The sequence below is a fragment of the Myxocyprinus asiaticus genome, chromosome 10 (genome assembly GCF_019703515.2).
Source record: "Myxocyprinus asiaticus isolate MX2 ecotype Aquarium Trade chromosome 10, UBuf_Myxa_2, whole genome shotgun sequence".
In the NCBI taxonomy this organism is placed as follows: domain Eukaryota; kingdom Metazoa; phylum Chordata; class Actinopteri; order Cypriniformes; family Catostomidae; genus Myxocyprinus; species Myxocyprinus asiaticus.
In genome coordinates, this window is record NC_059353.1 from 41,086,294 (window position 1) to 41,108,550 (window position 22,257).

At 36.9% G+C, this 22,257-nt stretch overlaps 1 protein-coding gene across 1 annotated transcript; it reads left to right on the top strand.

Moving 5' to 3' along the window:
* The first annotated feature begins 4,180 nt into the window (after positions 1–4,180).
* Positions 4,181–22,193, top strand: LOC127447223 (nuclear envelope integral membrane protein 2-like). The gene is made up of 9 exons (XM_051708909.1): positions 4,181–4,336; positions 10,616–10,719; positions 11,141–11,372; positions 11,451–11,523; positions 11,688–11,781; positions 15,374–15,488; positions 17,223–17,448; positions 18,166–18,354; positions 20,872–22,193. The coding sequence occupies exons 1-9, from the start codon at positions 4,252–4,254 to the stop codon at positions 21,173–21,175; spliced, it is 1,422 nt and encodes a 473-aa protein (XP_051564869.1). The 5' UTR covers positions 4,181–4,251; the 3' UTR covers positions 21,176–22,193.
* Positions 22,194–22,257: the final 64 nt, after the last annotated feature.

The window sequence follows — 22,257 nt, forward strand, 5'->3', positions numbered from 1 at the left end:
GGGGCCATTTAGACAGAGCTTGGCAAAGCGCAATGCTAGAACAGACAGTCTCAAGAGAGTTTTTAAAAGTTTGAGTTCTTTTAAACGGCATCTAAAAAAAATGTGGTGTTTCTGCACAAGACACACACACAAAAAAATGTCCCTCTAGCTTATGGTAACAAAGAAAAACGTGTTTGGTGTGAATGGCTCCTAACTGAACACCAACATACTAAAATATATCCTCCATAAACAAGTTGAAAAAAAAAGAAAAAAGAAACTGCCGATCTTCCAAGTCACCAAACAAAGATGAAACAACACAAACGGGCAGAAACATTTGCAAAGTATGTGGCCTGCGCCTCTTTTAATGATCCTGAAAACAAAGGGAAAAAAACATTGGAAGTCGCCATCATAGAGGTCAGTTCCCATCGCAGGGCAGCAGAAAACCTTGTAAAATCCCAGAGGCTTAATTCGCCTTCAAGGTTCTATAACTATTCTGGGTGTAGGATGGGCTTAAGTGCACCAATATAAAGCCCAGCTCTGTGGGTGTCAGATTTTAGCACACTACTGTAATCACAAGTTCAGTTGTCCCTCTCTGGTTTGGAGAGGCGTTTGTCCATGGAATCAGCTCTTTGCCAAAACCTCTTTTTGAAGTAATGTTGTTTTTATGATGAAACTTACTTGTGTCTCATTTTTAAACTTGTGTCTCACGGATAAAGGTTTTGTAAGGGAAAGAGACAAATGGAGAGTAAATTGGAAATTTAGGGCCACCACTTTACATTACAGTGTTCAATACTGCATGTTTACAAATACTGTGTATGAAAAAAAAAAAAACCTTAATCAGTATTTTAGTCAAATAATAAAAAAAAAAGATACTTTTTTTTCTAAGATTAAAGGGATAGTTCGCCCAAAAATGAAATTTCTTTCATCATTTACTCATCCCATTCCAGATGTGTATGACGTTCTTCTGCTGAACACAAACTAAGATTTTTAGAAGAATATCTCAGCTCTGTAGGTGCATACAATGCAAGTGAATGGTGGCCAGAACTTTTAAGATCCAAAAGCACATAAAGGCAGCATAAAAGTTTTCCATACAACTCCAGTGGCTTAATATATTTCATCTGAAGTGATGCAATCACTTTGGGTGAGAAACAGATCAATATTTAAGTCCTTTTTTACTATAAATCTCCACCTTTGACCAGCCCCGACCAGTAGGTGATGATATGTACAAAGAATGCGCCAGTGTTTAAATATATGTCTTTAGAAGCGATATAAGAGTTGTGGATGAGAAACAGATCAATATTTAAGTCATTTTACACTATAAATCTCCACTTTCACTTTCTTATTCCTTTTTTGGTGATTTGCATTCTTTTGCATATTGCCACCTACTGGCCAAGGAGGAGAATTTAGTAGTAAAAAAAGACTTAAACATTGATCTGTTTCTCACCCACACCTATCATATCGCTTCTGAAGACATGGATTTAACCACTGGAGTCTTATGGATTACTTTTATGCTGCCTTTATGTGCTTTTTGGACCTTCAAAGTTCTGGTCACCATTCACTTGCATTGTATGGATGAGATATTCTTCTAAAAATCTTCATTCTTGTTCTGCAGAAGAAAGAAAGTCACACTTCTGGGATGGCATGAGGGTGAGTAAATAATGAGAGAATTTTTATTTTTTATTTTTATTTTGTTCCTTTAAGTATATGCTATTTTGCTTTTCAAGAAAATTTTGCTTGTTTTAAGGATCTTTACAATACAAAACTACCTATTAAGAAAATTGTTTATTTACCTTTTTTATTTTTTTATTTTATTTTATTTTTTTGCAGTGTACGGACATAAATTATACCTCAAATCATGTGGACTGAGGGGTGCTATTACTTTTGTAAACAACTGGAATTTTATCTTGTCGATGATAAAACTGGCCAAAAAATAGACTTGCATTGAAAAACACGGTATGTGTAAAATAGACATCTGCAATATAAAGTACATTAAACCAAATTTAGTCTTGAGCTAAACTTTGCATTACCTTATTTACCATATTATCCTGCATATTTTACTTCATGCAAAAGTCATTAAACCAAATGAAATCTTTTGTTTAAAGGACCATAACTGACTCTGCACCAAACAGGACTTTCTGTGCCTTAACAAAAAACCACAAAGCCTTCCTCTAACAAACACTTTTTTTTTCTTAATACTTTTCCCCTGTGGGACACACACAACCTCAGTTGTGTTACAGTCTACAACAGCAACTAAAGATAAGCCTCTATGGAGACAAATGTTCAGAAGAGCACAGCTAGCTTACATACCAACATTGTTAATAAATTGTATGGCAAAAAGAATTCTTCATCACATTTCCAAATGCACTGTACCAACTTTTCAAACATGCGTATGGCAACAAGGCAGAAAAAATGACAGACAAAAATTGCTTTTGCATTGAACAGCATGAGTTTTATTCAAAAAGGGAATGCTTTCTTTCTGGGTAAACGAGGCTAGAAATTCTTCCTAGAAACCAAAATGACAGCATCTGCATTAGTCAGAGATGCATGCTGACTCCATGCAAGCGTAAGTGACAGTGGGTCTCAGCCTGGCGTGGGTGTGCCTGTCAGGAAAAGCTGCTGTTGTCTCCGCATCCTTGAGAAATGAGAAAGCAGCCGCCTGCTGTCTACGCCCACTACCAAAATCCCCCTTCCATTTCAAAGGGCGAAGGCTGCACAGAGATGACATTTTCATCTGGTCTTCGCTAGATTTTGGTTAAACATTTTTCTTCCCACAGCTTTTCTGTGCCTTTGCTTCAAACCTGCATTTGCAGGACTAATTCTGATATCCAAGTCTCACTCTAGATTGTCTGTATCCTATTCTTGTGCATGTACTACATTTCACTAGACAATAACAGTAAATCAAGTTTGGGCATTAGTTAAAACAAAGAGGCCTTCAATGTAAAAGTGATTTTTCGTGGGGCCTTTTATTTTCTTTGATTAATTGTGAACTAATTATAACCCTTTAACAATTTCATTTCCCAACTTTATTGTCAGAGTTTCATATTTAATGAACCCCATCTTTAACTTGGCCCCTAAGCACCTCAAAACATACAGTGTAACACACTGCGGACGTGGTTCGTTATTTATGATGCACATGTAATCGTATTTTATGTACAAGCAGAGAGTATTTAACAGAGACGGGTCACTTCTATTCAAATGAATGGGAGAAATGGAACGCCCAATGATCAACGGATGTAGACAGAAAGTCCCGCCTTACAGGTAAAAGAGCCAATAACCTTTTAGATACAGACATTGGCTGTCAATCAACTCGAGAACGCGCATGCGCTTTAGCTATACAAGTCGGGAAATGTTTTTGTAGCGTAATCTGACACAGTTTATGACCAGTGTTGTCAGATTTTACTGCTGATTTGAAACATGTTCTTTGATCGCAATCTTGACCAACAGTTTAGGAGATTTCCCATTCAAGTAGATAGGAGCTGTAATGGCAAGATTGGAAATAGCCTCCCGCAGCGTTCCAATGATGGCCGACAGTGGACTGACTTGCTAGATAGACTTTGGTACTAGTCATCAAACCACCACTGTTCTTCTGTCCATTCTTCTTGGTTTCGCTTGAGAATAACGAATCTTCTACCTGAACGACTCATTCATTTTTATAACGAATCAGTTGAATGATTCAATGACATCCTCATTACAAATTTCACATATTTGTCGCCACCCACTGGCGTAGCTATAATTTACAGAGATGGTTACTGAACGCATCAGTGGACGAATGTCTTTAGGTAATGGATTCAAAAGACTCGAGTCAGGATGAATCAAAGACCACAGGTTTAAAACCCCTGATGTAGCATACTGTTTGAAACATTCATTGTTGCATAATGAGTACTATTTCACATAAAACTTTTATTTTTTACAAGATTGCTGTCATTAAACAGTATAAACTGCGCAGCATTCACAGCCAACTTGTGTTTATTTTCAAACCTTTGACCATGTGTTCAGACCCAACTAGTGGATCACTAACACGCATATTCACGTGCTGAATTATGACCATATAAACAAGCTTTAAATGTGTTCATTTATATATATGGCAACTTTCTTGTTTCATAAGAAGGTATGTGAACCTCGCTACATGATGAATGAATTAAACAGCGTAAATGTCGGGACCCATCATGCACTCTAAATCTGTTAGTCGGGTCTGGTTTACAGGAAGCCCACCGAATTTGAAGCGCAAGCTAACTGTCAGTTCCGTCCATTTATCACAATATACCACACAATATGAAGAAGATATGTGTTTTTATACCCGTTTTAATGCTACTATGCTGGCAAAGTGCTGAGGGAAACAGAGGATATTCATACGCAGGTAAATTATTTGCATCACATGCTAAAAAGGCAGCAGCATGAACATAAACAAACAACACAAACATAACAAAACTGACCCACAGGGCTGAATTATTTTGTAACATGGATATAATTAGATTTACGTTTACCTATGAGATTGGTATTATCAATTTTATGAAGTCATAGACTACTGCGGTAAAGTTGTTTTTATATTGGACATTCGCTGAGCAAATTAAGGGACTGTCGCGAAAGTGTATAACATAAAAAATAAAAAAATAAAATAATAATAATAATTCCAAGATTCTCAAATATGCGTTGCATCATACAAATATATTGTAATTGTGTGAATTACGTGGAGTAGCATGAATAAATAATTTAAAGCTTTGAATGGGTTATTCAATAGGAACTGTAACATTGTTATTACATTGAATTCTAACATTTTCTTATAACTCATAGAAACATGTGTTGTTATAACACCTGCAGTGCATTCACAAACACCTGCAACACATCTTACACGGCTTTGAATTTTTTTTAAATAGTTTGGTGTATTTTTTTATGAATATTTGACATTTTCAAATCTATATGACTTTTTGGTCATGTGACCTGATGATGTCACACCACCTGTTATATATTTACAAATAGGGTTGCAAAGGGCTGGAAAATTTCCGGTAAATTTCCGGTAAATTTTCGGAAACTTTCCAGAAACTTTCTATGGGAAGTTAAGCTGGACAATTTTGGAAATATTGGAAAAAACTTTGGGCACTTGGCTATATGCTGCTGCATCTTTGTGGCATTCTTAACATAGGTCTTTGCACAATGTACACAGCCTTTCTTTCTACATTGGCTGAGGTTAAATTTATCCACACATCAGATGGCGCAGGTGGCATTGTTCTGTAGAATAAGATTAGAAAAAAGCTTGTAAAAAACACTAATGCAATGCCATGCACAGATATATAAATAGTTAGCTAAACAATTGGAATATTCTGGAATGGTAAAAATATTTTACAATTGATGCTGCACAAATGAATAGAAATAGGCTAGATGAATAGATGAACACTCCTCAATAAGCATGCTAAATCAAACTATAACCTATGTTCTTGTATGATAACAGAAAACTGGCTAGCAGAAGACAGAAGAAACAGCATCACAGTTGAGCTAGCTAGCACCATGATAGCTAGCCTCTTAAATTGTCAATGAAATGGTGTTAGCTAGCTTACATTTAGCATTTCTGATTTACTGGTTAGCTAGCTACTGAATAAACACATTTTGATTTAGTATTTGCTAGTTAAACTTTAATACCATAGATCAAATATATTTACCCTAGTAATATCATCAAAACTTACTTGACTGGATGTAGTCCTTGGACTCAGTGCAGTAGTGTGGCTTCAATAGTCCTGCTGTAGTAAGTAGCCTGCAGTAAGTAGTGTGCTGTGTGCTTGTGATTGAGGAAATTCAACTGAATTTGCATTAAATCTGGTTGTTTTAACCAAGACTATGCTGCAAGATGTTTTTTTTTTTCAACTACATTTAAGTTCCCTGTTATAGGCTAACTTGCAATTTAGCAAATTTCCAATTTCATTTTCAAATCTATATAACTTTCTGGTCATGTTACCTGATGATGTCACACCACCTGTTATATATTTACAAACACCTGTCTTGTGGACGGTGCTCTAGCCTGCAGGATGGTGTTCATAACCGATCGAGCTAATCCTGGCACGTTTGGCGGGCTCCTTTCAGGGGCCAAATTGCAGGTTCCAGAGCTCCGGCTGGGGAGGTCAGATCATGCCTTGTGCTTGAGAGAGGAGATCCCTCCTCAGCCGTATTTCCCAAGTGGAGCCGATCAGTAGCTCCACCTTCTCCAGAAACCATGACTGATTGGGCTATTTCAATGCAACCAGTAGAACCGCTTCCTTGTCCTCTCGAATTTTGCAGATGAGAGAATGGAGGGGGCATACCGAAGGAAATTAATTCTTGCGTTTCGCGGGTCATTTGTGAGCCATGGCATCCACCCCTGGTGAGGCTTGCGACATGGAGTACCAGAGGGGACAGTGGGTTGTCTCCGCGGAAGCAAATATGTCCCAAATCCTCAGGACCGTCTGAGAATGAAGCCTCCATTCCCCAGGCATAGCTCCCTGGTGGGACATCAGATGCACGCCGCAGTTCAGGCAGCCTGGGACGTTTGTCGCACATAAGGAAAGGAGATGGCGCTCACTCCAAAGGAGGAGGTGCCGTGTCAGGTTCAACATAGGCAGCGATCGGATTCCGCCTTGGCGATTTATGTAAGCTACTACTGTCATGTTGTCCAATCGAACAACATGAAAGAAGCATCCCCTCCGACCTGAGCGCGTGCAGAGTAGGGCATGTGCCATGTCTTTGTGAGCTCCGTGTAGACCTCCGGGAAGAATGGTGCTACTCTTTGGGACACAGTCTTTTGACGGCGGCCAGACTGTAGGAACCATTCATCCAGATGAGATCTTTCCAGCTTGACTGGAGGGGACCACTGTAGGCCAAGTTCCTTGACCACCCGTGAGAGGATGCAAAGCAGCTCAGTATCAGTGGCGTGTGTACGCTCTTCACCCTCACCGGAGGGAGGAGTGGCAATGTCCTCTGTCAGGCCTGACCACTTGCCATAGATGCTGCGATAAACATGGCATTGTCCCCATCATCAGATCTGCCAAATGTAATGAGACCATGCACTCTGACGGAAGGCCGGATATCTGCATGGGCATACTGCAGGGGTGAGGATGCTGTGTCAGGAGACAGAGTGGTTCGCAGGGTTTGCGCCGGTGTGAGATCCTCCCGAAGTCGTCCAGCTCAACCTCGTGGCCTCGCCATGCCTCCTCACTCTTGTGGTCCCTCGGAAGTCACAGAGGAGGCAGGTGGGGGGGGGCATAAAAAATAAACAAATCATATTTCCACAATCCAAGTCGTGTACAATGTGTTATAGGTGTTTTTGAATGTATTACAAATGGTGTGACATCATCAGGTCACATGATCCGGAAGTTGTATGGATTAGAAAAAGTTAAAAATTCATAAAAAAGACACAAAATCATATTTCCAAAATCCAAGTCATGTTCGATGTGTGTCAGGTGTTTGCGAATATATTACAAATGGTGTGACATCATCAGGTCACATGATCTGGAAATTATATGGATTTGGAAATTACAAAAAGTCATAAAAAATACACAAAATCATATTTCCAAAATCCAAGTAGTGTAAGAAGTGTTATATGTGTTTGTGAATATATTACAGGTGGTGTGACATCATCAGGTCACATGATCTGGAAATTATATGGATTTGGAAATTACAACAATTCATAAAAAATACACAAAATCATATTTCCAAAATCCAAGTAGTATAAGATGTATTATATATGTTTGTGAGTATATTACAGGTGGTGTGACAACATCAGGTCAAATTAACAAGATGTTAAATGGATTTCAGTATTTTAAAAATTCCTGAAAAATTCACAAAAACATATTTCCACAAACAAAGCTGTGTAAGATATGTAGCAGGTGTGTATAAATACATTGCTGGTGATGTGATATCTTCAGGTAAAAAAGCCAGAATGTTAAATAGATTTATTTCATTAAAGCATTCAGTTTACATTAAATAGTTATAACATGGATATAAATCATAAGTAAATGATCTAAATGTAACTTTATTTATTTACCAACATAAACATTACACATGTAAAAAGAACCACTTTTTAATGTAGTCATGGAATAATGTGTCTCTTAACTGATAATTGTGCGTTTTGCACTTTTGAGACACTCCCTAACTTGGATCGCTGTTTAGCGTTTTTCACTTTTGATGATTAAAACAATTACAATTATCGAATAACATCATAATTACTTGTGCTGTTATGATTTACAGTATTATCTGAACGAGACACAGCATGAACCGCAACTATTTTGCGATTACATACCAATTAATGTCAATGGAAGGATCGAATGTATAACGAATATCCAAAATAAAACAACTTTACCGCAGTTCATAGACTGCAGTTAAACGAATATTCCGGGTTGAATATAAATGAAGCTCAGTTACCACAAAAATTAATTTGGACTTAAAAAAAAGCTACATTTGGGTTAAAGTGAGGTAGTTACAATGGAAGTGAGTGGGGCCAATCCGTTAGCATTTAAATACATACTGTTTCAAAAGTATAGCAACAAGACATAAACAATATATATATTATGTATAATAACATTTTCTGTGTAAAGTAATATAAAAAAATTGAAACTTCATTGCCATGACCATGTAAAAATGAAAACAATCACAAAACGACGATTTAAACAACATTGAAGCTTGAATAACACTTGAGTTTTAGCAGAAGAATTAATGCAAGTGCTTTTATAAAATTATGAGCTACACATTTCTGCCTTTAAACCTTCCAAAAATTGTCCCCATTCACTTCCATTGTAAGTGCCTCATTGAAACCTAAATTTTGGCTTTTTTTTTGTTTGTTTTTTTCAAGAAAAGGTGGGTTGAGTCAAAATTATTTTTTGTAGTAATCAACATTATGCCACAAATGCTGTTGATTAATCTTAACTTGTATTGAACCCGGAATATTCCTTTAAATCAATCTTGAATTATGTTTCTCAAAACCTTGCGAGATGCCTATCTAGACAGTATTTTTGGGCATCGAATGGGCTTCCTAACATCCATATGATGCCAAAAATGCTAGGTTTAATTTTTTGTAGATGATTTTTTTTCATGGATGTAACCTTGTTCTCAATATCTTTATATATGAAATATAAGAGCGATAAGATCAATGGGATTGGATGACAGACTGCAGTTAAATCAGTCTTGATGTACCAAGACTGCGGCGGGAACCAGCTGAACAGTAAACATAGTTTTAATGTCAAACTCAACTTAAAACCAACAACCGCCCTCCTCCTCATCACACTCCTCCATCACCCGACTCAGGTTGAGGAAACCCCCAGCATGATGCATTCCCCTCCCTTCTTGGAGGGGGGGTGTTGCCTTTCCGGCCGTGCCTGCCGGCAGGTCTTCCCCACCTTTCTAGAGCCCTGGGAGAGACGAGGGGAGGGAAAGGTGAGAGGAAAAGAACGAGGCGGAGTGACAGAGAGAGAGAGAGAGAGAGAGAGAGAGAGAGAGAGGTCTGGCCCGGTCCTCAACCTCTCCTCTGCCCTCTGGTGGATGCCAGCTCGCTCCTTTCCTGGCAGACGGCAGCGAGTCCTCTGGCCCCTGGTGGATGGAACCGCTCCTCCCCTTCTTCGGCGGCCGGCAGCGACCCCTCCATCCCCAGGCAGACGGCCGCGGCTGCTCCTTTGGCGGACAGAAGCGGCGAGGACACCGCGACAGCGCATCCCTCCTCCTTCCTGGGTTTCAGCACCACTGTAACAGTATAAGGATGGGCAAGGAGTAGGCAGGAACTGGCTGAACAGTAAACATAAAGTTTTAACATCAAACTCAACTTAAAACCAACATAAACAAACATGCAGTGTGGCCGTGTGTGTCTCTTTCTCTCGAACTGGCGCCTCCGGCTCGTCTTTATCCCCCTCCAGGCTGATTAGCCCGATTCAGGGCCGGCAGTGTGTCTTCATGGCCTGGCCCCTCCCTCCTCCTCATCACAATCACCAGTGAACTTTTGGGCATCGTTTAACATCACAGATATTTCCAAACAGCATAGTATATGAATGTTATTCTATATACATTTATTTATGAGATTATGAATATTATTAGATCATAGACTGCATTTAAAGGAATATTCCAGGTTCGATACAAGTTAAGCTCAATCGACATCATTTGTGGCATAATGTTGATTACCACAAAAATTTCAACTTGTTCCACATTTTCTTTAAAAAAGAACAAATCTGGGTTACAGTGAGGCACTTACAATGGAAGTCAATGGGACCAACCCGTAAACATAAAAATAGTCACTGTTTCAAAAGTATAGCCACAAAAATGTAAACAATATTTGTTTTAACATGATTTCAGTATAATAAAATCACCTAGTAACCTGTTCTGTGTAAAGTTATAGCCAGTTTTGAAACTTCGTTACCATGATGACGTAATGCATAATGCATTAAATGATTAATCCAGCAAAATGACGATTTAAACAGCTTTAAAGCTCAAATAATACACTAGTTTTAACTGAAGAATTAATGGAAGTGGTTTTATAAAACTACAAGCTTCACATTTCTGCCTTTAAACCCTCCATAAATTGGCCTAGGTGGGCACATTGTTAGTTGATTTTGAGATATATAACCATGATATTTCTATAAATTAAAGCAGAGGAGAAATTCTGATTCTTTCTCGATTCTTTATCTGACAGATTGCACCTATGTAAAAGGAGACAGTGCCCACACATATTCTGGGAGCCGATGCTTCTGTTACAGCTCTGTAATCAAATGGAAAGACATGTGGTCCACCTTCAAGGTAATATACTGTATCTGCTTCCTGCTGTCCTAGTTAGTTACTCTTCCTGTGTTTCTTTTGCTGGATTAAATGAGGAAGATGCATGTCTTGTGCCTTGATGAGTATTGCTAGTCTTTAAAACAATGTCCAAAGCAGTTAGCTGTAAGAAATGTTAGCGGAAGTGGCATGGAATATAGCGCAGGTGTCAAATAGACTATTTGTATGGTCCTTGACAGATGTGGTCACTATAACCTTGCACTGAAAATAGCTATGTGAAGTTTCTTTAAAATTCTGGTCCACAGAAAGAAACAAAGGTTTTGGAATTACATGAGGGCAAATAAATAATGACTGAGTTTTATTGTTTAATGAACTATTCCTTTAAATTAAGCACTGAAAATGCACACGTGTGATGAATGCTGATCTGCATCCACATTGTTCACAGGTGAACGTGACGAGTTATGAGGATGTCTTCATCATGTCCCCGATGGAGAACACTAATTGCCACCATCCAGATGATCTTCTCACAGTTACTAAATGCTTTGTTGAACATTACTGGCCATCCACTATCCTAAGAGAGAAGGCTTTGGACATTCCTCTGGTTGATGAAAATGTCTGCTTCATGACCAAATCACTTAGAAGCAGCACTGAATACACACTACATGTCTCAAACAAAAGTGAGCAAGAGCATCAATCACACCTTATTAGAATGCAAAGGACTTAGGCACTGAATCATGATTTATTTTCATTTATAGGGTTAAATAGAATGTGCTTCTTGCTCTTTTTCTTTGGGCTGGCACTTTTTTTGGGAGCAGGAAACATATGCAGGTAAATCGCCATTTTGCTCTAGTTTGCATGTATGTTGTTATTTTTTCTGTGGAACACAAAAGGAGAATTTACTTCAGTATTCCCTGATAATCCCTGTTGTGTACTGTTCCTTTAAGATCTTCCATTAAGATCTGTGAATCTGACCCAACCTTCATATTTTTCAGGAGCTCACTGTTTTTCTACATCACTGGAGTAACATTGGGGGTCATCGCCACATTTGTCTTTCTAATACTTGTCCTAAGAAACTTCATACCAAAGGTTTGTAATGCTTCTGTCAATGATTCACACAAAATTGAATATTATTGCCATTGTGGCCTCAATGTTACTTTTGACACATTTATGCCTTTATCAAAAGACTTTATTGTCTCAATTCCCAGGATACACAGTATCACATGTTTCCTCACACTGATCATACATGTTGGATTACAAGTGTGGGTGTTAAGCCTGTCAATGCTGCCATTGTTTATGAGATTTAAGACCCCGCTTACATCATATCTGTATTTAGCGTTGACCACCTGTGATTGGACCACCTGAAGTGCATCTTAATACCAGGTGTAAACGGGGTCAAAGATAAATGGTGGTGGAGACTTACTCCCCGGTACAACAGTCCCTGACATGTACATTAGTAGTAAAGATGTGGAGATTTATTTGTAAAAATCATGGGTGCCCAAAACACACACACACACACACACACACACCACAATTATAAATTATTATATATTATAATAATATTTAATAATACATATATGTGTGTGTGTATATATATATATATATATATATATATATATATATATATATATATATATATATATATATATATATATATATATATACTACCGGTCAAAAGTTTTGAACTTTTCTTTATTCTTTATTATAATTTTTTTCTTCACATTTTAGAATAATAGTAAAGTCATCAAAACTATGGAATAACATAAATGGAACTATGGGAATTATGTTGTGACTAAACAAAATCCAAAATTAATCAAAACTGTGTTATATTTTAGCATCTTCAAAGTAGTCACCCTTTGCCTAGATTTTGCAGACATGTACTCTTGACATTTTTTCAACCAACTTCTTGAGTTATCACCCTGGGATTAAACAGTATTGAAGGAGTTCCCATCTATGTTAGGCACTTATTGGTTGCTTTTCTTTATTATTTGGTCCAAGTCATCAATTTAAAAAAAAAAAAAAAAAATTTAATTACATTTTTGTTTTATTATGAAATAAATGAATATGGTGGCACAATTATATTTTTGTCTACAAAACTAATTTCACACATTTAAGCATACGCCTTCAGATCAAAAGACTTTTAAGATCATGAGAAACATTTCAGTCAAGTGTTTCAAAACGTCTGACCAGTAGTGTGTGTGTGTGTGTATATATATATATATATATATACACCGATCAGCCACAACATTAAAACCACCTGCCTAATATTGTGTAGGTCCCCCTCGTGCCCCCAGAACAGCACCAACCCGCATCTTAGAATAGCATTTCTTCTCACCACAATTGTACAGAGCGGTTATCTGAGTTACTGTAGACTTTGTCAGTTTGAACCTGTCTAGCTATTCTCTGTTGACCTCTCTCATCAACAAGGCATTTCTGTCCACAGAACTGCCCCTCACTGGATGTTTTTTGTTTTTGGCACCATTCAGATTAAATTCTAGAGACTTGTGCGTGAAAATTCCAGGAGATCAGCAGTTACAGAAATACTCAAACCAGCCCGTCTGGCACCAACAATCATGCCACAGTCCAAATCACTGAGCTCACATTTTTCCCCATTCTGATGGTTGATGTGAACATTAACTGAAGCTCCTGACCTGTATCTGCTTGATTGTATGCACTGCACTGCTGCCACATGATTGGCTGATTAGATAATCGCATGGATTATTGTTGGTGCCAGACAGGCTGGTTTGAATATTTCTGTAACTGCTGATCTCCTTGGATTTTCACACACAACAGTATATATTTATTTATTTATTCTGAAATTACTTTTAAAAAGGAACCATCATTTTGACCAAAAAGTCTCATTAAAAATACTCAATGCATGTTTTCTACACAGTGTTCTAAATGAACAGAAGGAACATGTTTAAGGAATAGTTGACCCAAAAATGAAAATTCTCTCATAATTTACTCACTTTCATGCCATCTCAGATGTGAATGACTTTCTTTCTTTTGCAGAACACAAACAAAGATTTTTAGAAGAATATTTCAGCTCTGTAGGTCCATACAATGCAAGTCAATGGTGACCAGACCTTTGAAGATCCTAAAATGAAATAAAGGCAGCATAAAAGTAATCCATACGACTTCAGTGGTTTAATATCTGTCTTCTGAAGCAATGCAATCACTTTGGGTGAGAAACAGATTAATATTTCAATCCTTCTTTACTATAAATATCCACTTTCACATTCAGAATGAGAAAGTGGAGATTTATAGTAAAAAACAACTAAAATATTTATCTGTTTCTCACCTACACCTATCATATCACTTCAGAAGATATTGATTTAACCACTGGAGTACTGTGGATTACTTTTATGCTGCCTTCAAAGTTCTAGTCACCATTCACTTGCATTGTATGGACCTAAAGAGCTCAGATATTCTTCTAAAAATCTTTATTTGTGTTCAGCAGAAGAAAGAAAGTCATACACATCTGGGATGGCATGAGGGTGAAAAAATTATGAGAGAATTTTAATTTTTGGGTGAACTATCCCTTTAATGATTTTCATGTATATGCATCAATGTAACAATAATAAAAAGCTGTACTTTCATTTCACTTTATAGGAAAGATTTTATATAAATTATTTACAATGTCTGATGGGGACCTCCGTAAAAATTTGATGACGCAAACAAGTAGTTTAATCAGAGTTTTGAATCGATTCATTAAAACGGTCAGTTTGAAATGATTCACGGAATTGAAACTTACAAAATTAATGCCATTTTGATACTTAAGTTTAAATCTGAAGCACTATTAAAATATCTGTATTCTCGCTCTTACACACAAATCGTAACACAAGGAAGCATTGTGAAACAATTCTAATGACACAATCTTTAGAACATGTAATGGCCAAATAAAAAGTGCTTTAAAAACATTGCGGGATATTGTGAGTATTTTATACCAGTTGATGAGCAATCATGCAAAAATAAGTTTGTTTAGTCTTGATTGGAATAAAATTTACTATATCAATGTATACACTATATGGCCAAAAGTTTGTGGACACCATATGTGCTTGATGAACATTTGATTTCAAAACCTTAGGCATCAATTTCCCCCTTTGCTATAATAACAGCTTCCACTCTTTTGGGAAGGCTCTCCACTATACTGTATGTAGTAACATGGCTGCAGGGATTTGCTCTCATTCAGACACAAGGCTATCAGTGAGGTCAGGAACTGATGTTGGTCGATGGGACCTGACTTACAGTTGCTGTTCCAGTTCACCCCAAAAGTGATCAGTGGGGTTCAGGTCTGGGCTTTGTGCAGGCCAGTCAATTTCTTCCACGCCAGACACAGTAAACCATTTCTTTATGAACCTCACTTTGTTCACAGGGGCATTGTCATGCTGGAAGAGAACATCCCCAAACAGTTGCCACAAATTTGGAAGCACACAAAGCCCAAGCCATTACATAAAGAAATATTTTTCTTTACTGGATTTAATGGAGTAACCAAATTAGTTAATTAGAAGGGGGTGTCCACAAACTTTTGGCCATATAGTGTAGTTTAATCTTTGTAGAAGGTAAAACGGTAATGTTTGTTTATGCTTAAATGCTACTGATAAAAGTTCTAAAGTATAACTCTGGGTATAGGCCCCTGGTCTACATAACCACATTCACTTAGGTCCTGCTTTTCCCACAGCGAGGGCTGTTCCTAGTGTTGTTGGGCTCTGGCTCCAATTTATCCTACATTGGGATTCAGAGGGTGTTAAATGAATGGGACAACATCGTGACTGAGCACTGGATAGAATTGCTTGGTAACTAGGCAATCTTTCTTTATAATTTTACTACCTAATTTTCACTGCCTTGCCCTGATTTCCTTTGCAATCATCTAATCAGCCAATTTCAGACAATATGCCTTTGCAAATTTTAACAAGTGATCTCTTAAATGTTCCTTCTGTACAGTTACAGTCTGCTGCCTTCTACATCAGTCAAATGCCATGTGTTGTCTGTCAATTTGCTTTCCTCTCTGCTTGACACATTCTCTATACAATGGGGTGTAACCCCGGTGTCCTGGCCAAATTCCCCCCATTGGCCCTTCTTAATCATGGCCTCCTAATAATCCCCATCCATTAATTGGCTCTATAACTCTACTTTCTCCTCTCCACCCTTTGCTGGTGTGTGGTGAGCGTACTGGCACATTATGGCTTCCGTCACATCATCCAAGTGGATGCTGCATACTGGTGGTGGTTGAGGAGAGTACCTTGTTCACTGTGTCAGAAAAGCACTATATAAATGTAACGTTCATTTATTCATTCAATGGTGTAATTACGGTACATGTAATTTTGACAGCTTCTACACTCACTGCATGTTTCATCATCTGAAAACACACACGTTATAACACGCCAGCATTGTACGGTAACAGACTAGAGAGGATTGACATTCACCTTTTGTATCATATATCCTGGCTCAGTTAGTGTTATAATACGAGGGCCAAGTATTTTGAATGCAGAAATGACTGCCTCTTGACTGCACAATAGACTATTCTTTGCCAAATCAATTTCCCTCTTCAAGCACTCGCAGTATGTAAATACATCACTATTTGAATGTGAAAACCACAGGCATATTCAGATTAAGGGAAAGAGGCAGAGCTGTGCTGGTGGAACATTGATTTCTATGCCTTAAACAAAAAGTCTCTGGGAAGATTATAGCCCCAGTGTGTGTCTTTTTTTCTTTCTCTTTTATTTTCTCTTTTCCCCCGCTTTTGTTTAAACAAACCTACTGTAGTATTAATAGCACCAGTGTTGCTACATTCACAATTCAGTATTGTTCTTTTTGTATTTATATTGGAGTATTCCAAAATTCATTGCTTTGTTGCAGCAGAAGGCAGTAATGTTTGCATTTATTGGGTGAAAGCAAGGCAAATAATCACACATGGCATCCACTGTTTAATATTGAGGGCCCATAGAAACACAAAGTTTGCCTTGTCATTAAAAAAAATGAAAAATGTGCCTCACGTCTTTAATCTCTGTCAGCGTAAACAGGGTTTAACCTGCATTTAACACAGGCACACCCAAAATATATTTGAGCTGCCTGATTAAAGAACAAAAAAGATGTGACGTTGAGTTGTTACAACGTGTAAATATATTTCGTGACTACTTTGCAACTGAACATGCTTTGAAACCTGTACCTTTTATTACTTTTTGTTAATAGGCTGCTGGCCAAAATCACCAATAAATTACAGACAAGCTTAGGCATGCTGCTTTTGTCTGATACAAATTGGAGATGCTTTTTTTTTTATTGTTAACTTGTTACATTTTGACAAATAGGTGTGCTGTCAAATCTTAGTTCCAATTTAATGTAAACAACAAATAATTATAATTAGGTTATTATTCTACCAGATAGGATAATGAGCTGTGGTCACACCACAGTTGACTGTGGCCCAAATCGAATCCCCCCATCATAAGTGAGACAGATCTGCCATAAGCCATTCATAAGATAATTTCCCTGAAAGTGCAAATAAAAGTTTCTTCTCTTTACTTTTTCTGCAGTTTATGTGCTGATATCGGGCTCATTTAGCTTCATAGTATGCTACAAGCATGGCCCCATCACCAACAACCACACCCTGAACTTGATGACCTGGTGCATGCAAGCAGTAGGCATGGTGTTGCTTTACTATGGGATTACATTAACCCCTGCCTACTATATACTGCTCGCTTGCCTGTTATGCTGGAAGATCATGCCCTTGGTCCTGAGCCTTTTAAAGGTGATATGCAGGTAAGAAAACAACCACAAAGTGTGTATAAAGTCATGGAAACATTTTATATGCAACCCATTTTACTTTCAAGATAAGAGGTTTTGTGATATCAGCCAAAAAGGAAAGTTGTTTCTGAGGCAGAGCATGTTATTATATTTTGATAAGAGAGAGATAATCAGTTTGACGAATACTTTTGACTGATATACACCAAGTAAGTTATTTAATGTATTGTTTTTACATAACAGGCATTCATCCTCTATTGAGAATTTAGATCACAAACCAATGTTGCACAAATATAATGGAACAAATAATAAAATATTTATAGTGCATGTTGTTTTTATTGTTGTAGTCCAATTATTATTTATTTATTATTGTGTCACAAAACAGAAACAGTTTTTTTCCTGCATATCAGTTATCAGACACTTAAAAATAATTGTCATCGGCCTTAAAAAACAAAACAAAACAAAAAAACAAAAAAACAATATTGGTCAATCTTTAATGTCCATAAAAGATTACAAAGAATTTTTTTTTTTTACTTTGTTATAAGGTGCACCAATAAATGTTGCACAATAAGACCAGAAACATATAGAAAGTAAATAGTGTACATTTTAATTTCATATTGACTAAATTATGGACAGGGAAAGCTAATCATATGACAAAATTAACCTTTGAACAGGTGAAATGATCTATCTAATCCTAAATGTATCTAATCCTAAACTCTGCATTTCTGTTTTCAGTCTTGCCTACTCTATACTGGGACTGTTCCAGTGGAAGAAATGCCCAAAGACTAGACTGCTGACCGAAGAGGAATACAGGGAGCAGGGAGAGATCCACACTAAAGCCTCACTGGATGAACTGAGGGAGCACTGCAGTAAGCCTGGCTTTCCTGCATGGGAGACAGTGTTGAGGATCAGAGCACCGCAAAAGTAAATAACTATTAATGATCATTTTTATTAATCAAAATTATGTTTAAAGGGGACATATCACTGTAAACAGGATTTTGCTTGCTCGTTCAGAATGCAAAACTACCTAAAGCAACCCAGCCCATTTATTGAAAATAAGCAGCAAAAATGTGTTGTTCAGAAGTCTTGATGGCATTGATGGCAGAAATATGAGCACATAAATGAATGTGTGGGCGTTGTCAATCATTTCACATGAAGAGAGATTAGCCAATCATAATAGATTTCATTTATGTACATAGTCTTAAAGATCCAGTATTGAAAGGGTCAGAGAGTGGTTGGAAAATGGCCACATAAAACTAAATTATAACTTGTATTGCTGCAACAAATCTTGACTTAGTGGATTTAACTGCAAAGTGTGTCATTTCTGATACATTGGCGACACCAAACAGAATTGCTAATATAATGACAGATTTTCAAACAGGTTTTTCCAAGCACTTTGCCTGTCTTCCACTGGTCAAACAAACAGGTAGTCCTATCCCAAACTCAAGCCATTGGTTGATACAGTGTTGTAATGTTGGACCAAATGGAGCAAATGTTTACACATTTTGGAGAAGTCAACCTACGAATTACAAAGATATCTCTACATATTAAGCCTTTAAGCTCAGAGAAAAAAATGATTATAAAAAAATATTAATACTACAGTCTTGACAAACACAAATAAGGGACAGTTTTAAAGCTTAGAATCTGTACTTTACAGTGCATATGGGCATTATGACCAAAACTTGCTTTGCAATGTACAGACAAATCAGAAGTGTTACGTTTTGAAAATGTATAAAAAAATTAATTAAAAACATTGCACTGTAAATATTATTGTAATCAGTAAAACCATCAAACTGATCAAATAGCCATGCGTCATATGTCGTTGGAAACAGACAAAAATATAGTGAATAATAGCTAAGTACATATCTTTGACATATTGTACATGTTACATGTAAACGTGTTGCTTATAAGCCACATTTTTGCTTTTAACTTGACGAAAATTAAACAGAATATAAAATATCACATACTGTTACTTAGAGGAGGGGATTCTCGTTAAAACCAGCCCACACACATCATAATCAAATGCATAGATCATTAGATAATCCACACGAAGCACAATGTGCACACAACACATAATGTGCTATCGGGCTAAAAACATGTTAGATTTCTTGGATCAGATGACTTCATCAGAAATTATTTAGTAAGTTGTCCAGCGTCATGGAACGCTAAATTATTAATGTATTTGGATTCAGATCGCTGCAACCAGAAGTGGAAGTCATCCAAATATGGGCAGGGAGGATTGTTCACTCTAATTACATATGGTTACCAGGAGATGGCGCAAATTACATAACACAAACTGTATGGGTCAAATGATACAGAATGGAACAGAATGAGATCTTGTTACTTATACCTGCATGCTTTGGAGAGATAGCATACTTTTAGTTGTTGTATTTGCATATGTAATTAGTTCTTATGTATGATTATTATGTTTTATTTGTATGAAGACATTTTTTGACACACGGATAAATTGTTTTTGTAATGCTATAACGTTTGATTGTTTGCCATATCAACACAATATTATACTTAGTTGCAGGTGACATGATTGGGAACAAAACAAAAGCAGTTTTTCTGAGCACCTTATTTACACCATGAGATATATAATGTCAAATCAGAAATTTTTTTGGCTCAAGTTTTATTTGGTGTTTTTTCAGCAGTTTCTTAGGCAGGGAATCTCATATTTAATCATAATCATAATCTATATCATTAAAAAATTATTTAAAATGATACCAAACAATTTACCCAGGGCATGCCACTGAAACAGGAAATCTTTAAAAACACCTTCAGGGATTAAAGGGATAAACGGGGATATTTTAAAGGGATAGTTCACCCAAAAATGAAAATTCTGTCATCATTTACTCACTCCCATTTTTTTCCAAATATGTATGACTTAGTTCTTTGGAATACAAAAGTGGATGGTAGGCAGAGTGACAGCCTCAGTGACCATTTACTTTCATTGCATCTACTGCATCTATTCTGGGTCAGAAATTAATGGGGGCTTTGGGCAAACCTGCCACTGAAAGTGACAAAAATGCCCCCAAAATTAAAAAATGTAGTGGCAAAAATGCCCCTATAATTAATTCCCTCTTAACATCTGATATATTTTTTTCTAAGCCTAATACATATCACAAAATATGATTTGATGATTAAACAGGCAACAACTTTACTGAATTAATTTGGAATTTATATTAATAAATTGATTAAATTCAGGTATTTTGCATAAAAGGATGACACAGAGTGGGTTTTTAAAATGTCCTCAGAAAGGTAAAAAAAAAAATTCCCCTTAAAATTAAATCCAGGGGGAAAATATTAACCCCATAGTAAAAAAATAAAATAAAAAATTCTGCCTAACATCTCCTTTTGTTTTCCACAGAAGACAGAAAGTCATACATTTTTTAAATAATATTTCATAAGTGAAAAATTATCTTTTACCACCTCTTTCAGATTTGCCAAATTTCTGCACAGTGGCTCCCATATCACACAAAAGGAGCTTCAGAGTCATGAGAATCAGTATGGGCCTGGTGGGACTTACTATGAGAACATGCTGTTTAACAACAGCTCCAGTGGAGGACTGTCTGAGAGAGAAGAGGACGACGACAGTGAGGACGAGCTACACAGAACCAGTCCTCCAACCCCAAACAACCTTCCCAGTCCCCCTGAATACATTGCCCCTGTCTGCCCCTACCCCACAGCCACCTACACTGCTCAGCCAGAACCCATGGATCCAGAAGACCAGGATTTCTTTTGAATCTGACTCAAGGATGAGTGATTTTATGGTTTTTAAAAAAACTCTTTGAATGGAACAATGTCATTAGGAAAGCATGACTCTTAGGAACATTGTAGATCCATAAGAATGATAAAAATGGTCTCTCGCTCTCTTGTTAACTTAAATTATCTCTTTGAAACAATGTGGGCTGTTTTGTGAAAGTGGACCTGAATTTGTAGTTCACCCAAACATGAAAATTCTGTTATTGTTTACTCACCTCATGTAAACCCGTTCCAAACCCGTATGTCTTTCTTCTGTGAAACACAAGGTAGATGTTAGACAGTATGTTACCTTTCACCTTTCATCTTCTTTACATGCAATGAAAGTGAATGGTGACTGAGGCTAACATTCTGCCTTACATCTCCTTTTGTGTCCCATGGAAGTAAGTTATGGGATTGGAACAACATGAGGGTGAGTAAATGATGACAACATTTTCATTTATAAACTATCCCTTTAAGTGATGTTGGGTACACCACTGATCTGTACATACTGAATGTAAATAGTGTTTCTGAATAGATTGTGGTGTGCTGCTCTTAGGTATTCAAAATATTCAGGACTGATATTTTTTTTCTCAAGCATCTTATACAATGACTTAGTTTGTAATTTAAGGAAATACTGGCCTCTAGTGTCAGTTAAAGGAATAGTTCACCCACAAATAACAATTCTGTCATCATTTACTCAGTTTAATCGTGGTCGAAACCCTTATGACTTTCTCTTCTCTATGGGACACAAAAAAGAAAAGGTTTTTGTTGCTGCATGTTTCTGCTAAGATTAAGTTCATGACAGAATTTTCATTTTTGGGTGAACTAGACAGGCAAAAAATTTCACTATAGTGAATGGTCAGTATCAACACAGGTTTATTATGTCTAAACTTTTTTTATTATTTTTATTGGATTTTTATCTGAAGAGAGAATGTATGTTTTATGAATGTTCATTTAAAATTCTGTTTTCATAGCTTTTTATATTCTCCTATTTAATAAATAAAAAAAAGACAAATGACTATTTGTAATCCATCAAGAATACTGTATTGTTTCATCATATGTAAACATTTCTTTAATGTAGTT

Excerpts from the sequence above, each read along its gene's own strand:
- LOC127447223 (XM_051708909.1), top strand. The coding sequence starts at position 4,252 with ATGAAGAAGATATGTGTTTTTATACCCGTTTTAATGCTACTATGCTGG. Across the intron at positions 11,373-11,450 it reads ACTACATGTCTCAAACAAAA|GGTTAAATAGAATGTGCTTC; the intron begins GTGAGCAAGAGC and ends TTTCATTTATAG. Across the intron at positions 11,524-11,687 it reads GGAGCAGGAAACATATGCAG|GAGCTCACTGTTTTTCTACA; the intron begins GTAAATCGCCAT and ends CATATTTTTCAG.